Source organism: Buteo buteo, chromosome 1, assembly GCF_964188355.1.
Source record: "Buteo buteo chromosome 1, bButBut1.hap1.1, whole genome shotgun sequence".
Classification (NCBI taxonomy): Eukaryota; Metazoa; Chordata; class Aves; order Accipitriformes; family Accipitridae; genus Buteo; species Buteo buteo.
Window position 1 is genome coordinate 17,684,862 of NC_134171.1, and position 9,888 is coordinate 17,694,749.

General features: G+C 39.9%; 1 protein-coding gene across 2 annotated transcripts in view; it reads right to left on the reverse strand.

Annotated features, from left to right (window-relative positions):
• Nucleotides 1-7,686, reverse strand: part of FAM184B (family with sequence similarity 184 member B) — a 49,625-nt gene extending 41,939 nt beyond the window's left edge. For both annotated transcript variants that reach the window (XM_075023455.1, XM_075023445.1), the window contains exon 1: nt 7,230-7,686. In XM_075023455.1, the coding sequence (XP_074879556.1) occupies nt 7,230-7,364 (135 nt within the window). In that variant the 5' untranslated portion in view covers nt 7,365-7,686. The remainder of the gene's footprint in view (nt 1-7,229) is intronic.
• Nucleotides 7,687-9,888: the final 2,202 nt, after the last annotated feature.

The following is a 9,888-nucleotide window of genomic DNA, read 5'->3' on the forward strand; positions in this document are numbered from 1 at the left end:
TACACATTCCTTATCTTGAAAATCAGAGGACAAGGACTGTAAGGTGCATTGCCAAGTGCAATGTCCTGTAGTTTTGAGACAATTCATTATTTTTATGAACATTTAAGCATTGTAAAAACATTTAAAAGTACCAGCTATAGTTCTTAACAGCCCTGTTATCAAATTCTAGTAGTTCTCTCCTCGTGAATGAAAAAAGCAAAATATTCAACTGTAATCTCATATTTACATCTAAAGGTAGCTTTTATATAACTCTCTAAATGTCAGTGCATAGTCACAACCAAATGCTGTAGCTTGCAAAGACAATTAAAACGAAAGACTTCGCTGGTAGTAACCTGTTTTAAGTTAAAACTGTTTAAATGCTTAAAGGCCAAGTCATACAAAGTTCTGAATGACAATTACATTAAAAAGGTACAATCTTACTTCAGATTAATTTCACTGAGTTCATTAACTTAAGAAAAAAAATCCCTACTTGAAAAGTCAGTTTGTAGTTTTGTTATGAAATAAAGGCAGTACTTCCTCAGTAATAGGGGTATGTGTGTTCTGCTGCCTCGGAGCCCTTTGGAAGACAAGTGAATAAACATTAAGTAAAATGCTAAGTCTGAACCAGCGCAGCGGAGCCTGAGCTGCAGTGCCCTACTGGGAGGCGGGATAAATTAACTCAGTCTTGGTACTGGACTAATACATTCACACACTTCCTGATGGCTTTAAGCACAAGCAAGAAAAACTTGCATGCTTATCGTACTAAAAGCACAGGTTAAGTGGTCTTCAGCACCACATCAAGACAGCCTGTAGTGTACAGGCAGGAAAAACAGGAAGTTAATTGTTCCAGTGAGACAGCTACTGTGTGTAAGATCTGACTGTAGAGGTGGCAACAGAGATAGTTCTACCTCAGTGTAACAGCTGTTTTAATGAGACATAAATACTCTTTCACCTAATGAAGTCGGGACTTCAGGGAAAAGATAACAGGATACTTTATGGAAAAAAATATTTCATATGCCATACAAAATGCTGACATGCTCAAAAGCCTAAATACACAGCTTTAGAATACTTAAGTGAGAATGTCTTAAGCTGAGTTGGCATTGACTTCTAACTTGAGTATAATTTTCTCAATTGTAAAATATTGGCATCTACATACTGGTTAAAGAAAATGTTAGGAGAAAGGTACAGTTATAGTGCCACTGAAAAGGGTACTTTTATACATTATCCACGAATAAAAGAGAATATTAAAAAATTATAACCTTGCAATTTTCTTTTGTGCAATTAATGGATCACAAGATATTTTGTTACCTATTGCCTGTAATGTGCATAGTAATGAAACATACAACATTTTGTATATAAGCATTAACTAGAGTTCCTTGAAAAAGTGACTTTAATTTAGTATATAGTTTCCATTATAAAATAGCTTTGAGCTGTCGATTTCTAAGGCTGTCAGATTTTCTGCAAACTTGGTACAGTCAGTGACAAATTTGTGTGGTAAGAAGGTAATTCCAATACATAGATGTCATTCTTATACCTTGAATTAATTTCCATGACAATTTCTAGCCATCCAAATAATAAGAATCTGGCTTACTTCTTAATAGAAATAGTGGCTTTAATATTGCTTTTGACTAGTTGATCAACACGATTATATGACATTGCACATGGATTTTATGATCCAGGAGTTCCCTTTTAGTTCTGTAAGGAAAATATAGTGATGACAAGTTAGAGAAATCTTAGTCTGCACATTTTTGTCAGCCAGTAGGCAAAAATGCTAGCTTTGAAATCTTGATAGAAAATTGTACATAAAAATCACGAAAGCAAAGACATCAAGTAAAGCACACGGGGATATTGATAGCTGACTTTGTTAGTCTTGTTAGTACATAATGTAAGCAGCTTTATAAAAAGATTCTTTCTCTTTGCCTACATGGAAACCAGTTTTTATATTCCTTGCCCAAAGGAAAAATATTGTTGCTCCAAAAGCATGATGCTAGTTTTTATGCTGTTCCATTTTGCTTCATTTCTGTAGAATACTGAATACCTCTCTAGAGAACTGAGATCAAAAAGCCTCAAGCACACAGGAGAGCTCTGGTAGCATAACAACTAACTTCACATCAGCTGAGCCACTCTAAGCATTGGTTACTGAGTACTGTTAACACATCACAGTAAATGAGGTCAATAAACTTAGCTTAAACTATGTGAAAAAGGCAACATATTTCAACTAGAGACATGAGTAGATGACAGGAATGCTCTGTCACAGTTGCTCAGCTGATAGGTGCTTCTAGAGTAAGCCATTAGAATTTGATTGTATTTCATTCCTAAACTTATCAGCCATTTTTTTAAATGGCAGATAAACCAGGAAAGGTTAAAAGATCTAATATACAGCCATGCTGGAAAACACTGGAGTGGCGTAAACAGTCTACGACCTCACACACGTACCAGGCCACTTGCTAATTCTGTAAATTTCCACGCATAGAGTGAAGCTAATAGAACGAAATACAAGCTTGTATCTCCTACGCTTCTGTTCAAAAGTCAGAAATCCTTCCTTAAATAACTAATGAAAGTGGGTTTTGCTTATCTGGCTAATTTTCCACTGAAGCTTTATTTAATAATGTTCATATTTTATACCCTACTGACTGAGCTGAGGGGCAATAAACCTCACGGTGACTGGTGGTGATAAGCAGCCAGAGTCTGTAAAATTTTCAACTGCTCCACACAGAGTCATTAAAGAACATCCGCCTATGCTGCTCCTTCTAGAAGAGGAACACACTTGCTCCGCTTTGACACTTCTTTCTCCTGAATGAAAAAAAGGTTCTTAATTGTGTTTTACCAGCAATTAACTTTTCCCTGCATTGGCACTCTCTTCCTCTATTAAGACTCACAGTATCCAACATACATACACAAAATTCTTGCCAGACTGCTTGATTTTTTGACTAACAATCTACTTGACCAGAAATACTGCAATTTAAAACAAGCTTCTTACAACAAGGCTCCCAAATTCCCAATATAGAGTCAGATGAACCCCTGGGGAAAACGAGTTTGAGGGTAACTATCCACTACCATTAAAAACATTCCTCCATTGGTATCCAGGAATTTGTCTCTTAAGGACACAGAACCATTTTGTAGTTTAGGTAGCTCTCTGATCACCAGGTAATGTCACCATCCTAGTTATTTGTATTCGGCTTGGTTCCAGAACAGCAGGTTTGGTTTGAACCCCACTGGCAGAGAGGTCTGAAAAGAAGCCTAAATAACATGGATATCTGCAGTGTATCTAGCTCTTGCCACCCCTGCCCGCACTGCCTTTTCAGTGAAAGCTGATCCACTCTCCTCAGCTCTCCTCTTCAATAGTTCATTTGTATTTTTCAGCCTATCTCAAGTAAAAAGGACTGTCCTGAGAATTGATTAGCACATGAAAATCCTGTAATAGCCAATCGATGTTCGAAATCTGTAGCTTGAGGCAGCAAGGAGTGACACCCAAAGTGTCTTGTAAAAGTCACCATGCATTTTAAACTCCATGTTATTGCTAAACAGATCAGAAATACTAAGAACTGGCAAGCACAAAACAGCATGCCAAGGGTCCAATGTCCAATGGAGAAGTCTAAACTTAATTACTGGTACAAAGTCACGCGTGCTGCTACAGTCATAATACACCAATCTCAAGTTCCTATTAATTTGAATGCACTGGTGTTGCAGAAAGGTACCTACCAACTAAATGGCTGATTCATGTATGTGAATGACAACTACACATGGACATTCCCATTTGCAAGCAGAATGTTTCTGTTTTAATTTCTGTAAGTTCATAAATCAAAGCATAGCTCATCTGGAAATAGCTGCAATGTTATCTGATTTTAAGCTCAAATTCAGAAGGCCTAGGCAGCTCTCATCCAAACTCACTCATCTTAGCAGGGCCTTTAAACTTTTTACCTGGATCCACAGGAACAAAAAATTTCAGTTTGTACTTTTTAATATACCCTTTCTTTTACATACATATTTTTCAGACAAAACCTGGTTGTCCCACATATTACCTTAGCACTATGAGCAGAGGCTTTAAAAGCAAAACCTAAACTGTACAATTAATAATAAAACCCTGCCATATTTTCATTGGTGTACTTCAAATGTGGGCAGACAGATGTCTAATGGTAAACAAGGATCTGTGGCCACTTATACCTTGAAACGCAAAGGTCACCTTACTTTTGCAGAAAGAGGAGGCAGAGCAGAACAGGGAGCCTGACTGAGCTTACAAGTATGCTCATTGGTTTTGCTCACTGTGATAGCTTGACATGGAAGAACAATGTACGTTCTACACGTCAACAGTGGAAAAGTCAGTCTTTGTGAGAAGGGCCAGGCATCTAAAAATACTGATAAATGGACTACAAAAAGCAGTAGCTTGCTGCCCAAAGCAAACAAAATGTTTCTAAAGGTTTCTATTTTTGCTGCCACAGCCAAAAAAGTGCAGAACAGAAAAATGCACGACTAAAGGTATGAAAACTTACTATATTCTACCTCTCCAAAAGCAGAAATAGCAGGGCAGTAGAATGGGAGGAGCTTTCGGGATCTCTGTGTCCTGTTTACCTGTGGGGATTCCCTGTACCAACCCATGTCTTACAATGTAATCAGCACTTCATGCAATGATGGAAACTTGATCACCTCACCAAGTTTGGTTCTGCTGTTGATACCTTTGCATACCCCTCCTTTGCTTTTGAGAGTAGAAGGCAGACACTACTGACTATGTACCAAAGAAACAGAATGTAAATCAAGCTCTGTATCCTGCACCTAATGTAAACATTTTATATTCATTTCTCCTGGCACAATGGGGAGTGTATAAGTACTTAGATCATTATCTCCCCATCAATGAAAATCTAACATCGCTGGGACAAGAATTTGCAGCTGTGTAACAACAGACAGCAGTACTGCATACTAGGTTAGAAATGGAAAAGGAAAGCAGTACAGGCAATTTAAAGTTAGGAGGGATTTTATTATAATTATCCTGACTGTAATATAGCCAAGAAAACAGTGATTCAAAAAGGAGCTCTCAAAGTTCCTAGGCCAAAAATTATTATAACAAATTTTCCGTATAGCCATTTTTCAGCTAATCTGCTCTCAGATTTTGCTTCTGTTTGCTGTTGGTACAGCATTAGTCTACCAAGAATTTAGAAGTGAACGCTTATGATTAAAATTCCAATTCTACCATGAGTTCTCTACAAATGTAGTGTTATTGCAGAGAAAATTGGGTCTTAAAGGCCACATTCCAAAACAGAATTATTTGCTTTTCAGAAGTACTTTTTTGAGCTTCAGGTATAAATCATCTTTATTTCAGATAACTGAAAAGTATCCAGAGGGGAAATTCTATTAAAAGTAATCACCCCACCTGCATTTTAACAATAGAAATTTAGCAAAAGCATCTGAAAAAAACCACTGCAATAAAATTTTGCCATGATCCTTTGCATTGGGGTGATTGCCCCCCCGCTCCCTTCTGCTGCTAAAATAGCAGAACTTTCTTCCCCAACCCAAAGACAAGCTTTATAAAGTTTATAAAGTAATAGAAGAGTTTTCAGAAAGGAATGTGATTTTTTTTTCCTCAAAATTTAGTTGAGATTAGAGAAACTTTAAAAAGAATCACTTTATATAAAAAGGAAAGCACAAAAATCTCTACAGAAAATGAGTTTAGCTTGAGGGTTGAAAATTTTGAACAAGTGTTTCTTTGCATAGATCTCATCAATACGCTCTAAGTCTGCTGTTGAGAAATGGATCGCCCAGAAAGAGGGAGCTGATCATTCCCCAACTCTTGTTACTGTGAAGTATAAGCTATCAATTAATAGATCTCCAGCAACTGCTTTTCTATTAGAAAAGGTAATACTGTGATTTTTTTGAGTGATACTTATGGACAAATTTTACTTAGCGTGCAAAATTGATCAAAGATAGCAAGTGAGTACCAGACAGAAAACAAGGGAACAACTCAGGACATCTTAATCTAATTTACAGTCATCCTTCGTGTACACTTCACTGTGATTGAGGAATCAGGAATGTTATCAATAAACAGAAAGTGCTTCTCTCTAAGAATTTTTTTACAGACTTAATGGCTCAAACATCTATGTTCAAAATAAAAAGAAAGAGTGATGTTTATGTGGACAGTTTTCTTTCAATTACTACAGAATGAAAATGTACCTTGAAGAGTAATGTGTGCATTCATGGGCAAAAAGTAAGGATCTGATTGTTGACAAATACTGTTACACAAACATACAATCAAAAGCACCGGTAAAGAAAGTAGTGGTAGAGTACAGTAAGTATAATATAGCAAGTATGTGTGTAAATATAGGCAGCACCTGTGTATGTATTCATATACGATATACATTATCACATAGTCATCATTAGATGAGAATGGCAATGTAACTAGTAAGCCATTCTAACCTGAACATCTTAATGATTTCCTATTTGACCTGTATTTTCAGTCAGTCTTTTTTTATTGCTAAAATGTCTTCACCAATTGCAGTGAGGTTGCAGAACATGTAAAAGCTGGATTAGTAAACAAGGGTAGGAAATAGGTTTTTCTCACTGACAAAGGTGCAGCATAAAAATAGGTTAAAAGATAACTGCCACTCCTACAGATTTTCTCTTATTTCTTAACATGGTGTGGAAAATGTTCAAAATATTTCGTAGCGTAGCTCGGTATTGACTAAAAGTTTTACTACAATATACTACGTAATTTAGTCCTGCCTCTTTTCCAACTCCTGCCTTTCACGAATGTCATTTAAAGTATCTCGACTGAGACATATCAGGAACAATTAAGTACAAGACAACAAGTAATGCTGTACTTTAGTACCACAGTTCGGCTGCAGCTTTGCAATAATATTACTCGAGAACCTATAAAACGCAAATTAATTGCCGTCTTCGTAATTGAGGAAAAAAGCGGATACTGCCAATCCCTCCGAGCAGCGCAACGACAAACCCCGTCTTCGCAGAGCTTGAGCTCTTCTCGCTATTGTTGCACGCTAATTAGAGCGGTTAAGTGCGAGGCGTCGATCGTCAGCCACAAAGGCAACCCGCTAAGGTTGGTCTGTAGCCCCCGCGGGGGAACTGTTTGAAAGGAAGTTTGCGCACACCGATGTTTTCAGCAACCGCCTCGTAGGAGAGGACCGGTTTTCCTTCCCTCCTTTCAGCCAGGGGCCATCAGAGGAGGCAGCTCCGAGCCAGCCCCGCCGCCCCCGGCCAGGGCAGCCTCACCTCCCCGGGAAGGCTGCGACAGCGAGACTTACCTTAGTGAGCTGGGCAATCTTCTTGCACATTTTCATGTGCATTTCCTGATTGCATCCCTCTGCCGAGCTGCTGCGAGCGGCTTTAGATCCATTGCAAGTCCCAGGCTGGTGAATCTTGTTTATGCCAGAGGCCATTAGGCTTGAAATATTTTAATCAAGTCTGTGCACGCCCCGGGAAGCGCGATCCTGTTCCTGCTGCTGGCCTCCCCTGGCGCGCTGCACGCCTTCAAACCCCCACAGCGCCGGAGGAACTTCAGCCCCAGCCAGGGCAAGCTCCAGCCGCCGCCGCTCTCCCTTCTGTGCAGATGTCCCAATCCTTCAGCAGAACACCCAGGCGAGGAGGCAGAGAACAGCATGTGCAAGCATCCTGATTGGGATTTTTTTTTTTTTTCCCTCCCCTTCTCTTCGAATGGTTGAGCTTCCGCCAGGAGAAGATGCCAGCGGCTGGATGCTACAAATTCCCCACAGGAGACGCTGAGCCAGCCATACAGGCAGCAGCACAGACGTTGCTGGGGATCTGTTATAGAGATAGCCTGCAGATTAAATCATGTTGCCTTCTTGGGCTGCCAAAGGATTGCAGAGGTCAGCAGAGAAGACGGTGTTGGCACCTTTCATAAGCTGTTATTTTGGCAATCCTCTCTAAGTCCGGATGGGCCCATAAAGTGATGAAGAAAACCTTGTTCAATTTTTGCTGCTGTGCTGAAAGCTGAATGGAGCAGTTCTTCTAGCTAAGAGGCACACTTGAGCACAGCTGAGCCCGGGAGCAGTGTCCATCCAGGACCCAATCCGCCTGCCTTACCCAAAGAGACTGGTCAGTTCTCCTCAGTTACACTAAAGGCATTGGAAAGGTGCCAGAAGAAAACTGACAATATTACAGGTCATTTTTTTTTTTTTTTTCATTTCCAAGCCGTTCCCTCTCTTCAAAGAGACCAGGCTTGTACATGTAAAAATAAATAAGAGGACAGAAAAGGCAGAAAAAAAGGACACAAGAGGCAAGCTATTAAGATAATGGGATTTTTAAAGAAGAATGCTTCAGTAAAGCGTTATGCAAGAAGAAAGTGGTTAGCGGACATGTTTAAACAAGTCTAGAAGAGGAAGGGGAAGGAGGAGAAGTCAAAGTAGGGTGAAGTCAGAGAGGTGGAGAAGAGGGGAAGGGGGAAAGAACAGGTAAGAGCAGCTGAGAGCTGCTCAACACCCCTTTGATGTCTCACTGCAGCCAGTACAAGAGACCCCATGGAGCAGGCAGAGGGGCCCGTCTCAGCTCCCGCGGGCTTGCAGCCAGCCAGAGGGGGCATGAGGCTGCTTCTTACCCCCTGCCCCAAGCAGGTAAGGCGGCTTTCCTGTCTCACCTCCTGGCAATACTTTCCATCCTTCTTGGGCAAGAAGCTTCCACTTTGCTAGTGGTGAGTTTGAAAAAGAGCTTCCTCAGGACTATCAGAATTGGGAAGGAGGATTATCTGGTGTCAGCTAAGGGCAGGGCAGAAGGAAAAAGGGAGAATCCTCAGCGAAAAAGGGAAATCCTTGGTGAGAGCAAAAAGAGATAAAGCACTGTTAAGAATAAACACAAGAGGAAAAAGATCAGGGCAGAAGAAGAATGCCTGCAGGCAGTGGGGAGAAAGAGGAGTGAGAAGATCTAATAACAGAAGACCTTGGGATGGAGAAACCAAACCCTTTAATTGCTGGGAGAAAAGGAGGGACTTTAAATCTCTAGAGGCAGAAAGAATCTTTACTCCAGGAGCAAGAGGAAATGAAGACTGACTGAGAAACACAGTGTAGGAGAAGAGAAAGGACAGCAAGGAAAACAAAGATGGTCACAGTTGCTGGGAGATGCTAAGCAGGGAAGAGAAGTTTAGCCAGAGAGTAGCATTCATGTTTTTTCCACTGAAAAGCAGAGGACACACTGGATCTGAATGCATGGCTGGACAGAGCCTTGAGACACTTGCATAGGCATAGACAGAGCAGAGGAGCACAAAACTTCAGGTACACTGGGAAAGGAATAAACCACGGAGATATTTTCAAACAGGCTGTTTATGTATTTTGGGGTGTTAGAGGGAAAAACTTGAGGCTTTGGTGCAAGATGGTGTTTAAGCAGAACATAATTTGTCCCTGGTAAAGTATTCTGAGTCCAGACAAGACTTGTCAGTCAATACTTCAAACACTGGAAAAGCTTCAGTCAGATCTCATGCATCAGAAAATGCAACCGCAGAACATTAATTCATAGGTCACTCAAGTTCATTAGTTCCACTACTCAAAAACCCCCACTTGGTTTCAATAACAGAATTTCAACAGATAATGCCAGAGCTTTTAAAAAAGAATTTAGCCTATTTTTTTTCTTCTAATTGATCTAGGGATCACCTATAGATAAGGCGACAAAGCAAGGATGTCACAAAGCATAATTTAAGTGCGTACTATACAAATGTGGGTCTTGCGAGAACCACATGGAACACATAAGTAGATTACAGAATGTTTGTGAACTTGGGGCAGTATATAGCAAAGACAGTTTAAAATAAAAACTAAAAGTCTAAACAGAAAACACACATATATACTTCTGCTTGAATTATTATTGCTGCATTAGTTTTAAGTAAATTATGAGAGAAAGTGGTCATGTCACTACAGTCTTTGTAAGTCTATGAGTAACTGTATACAGGTTTATAGCTTT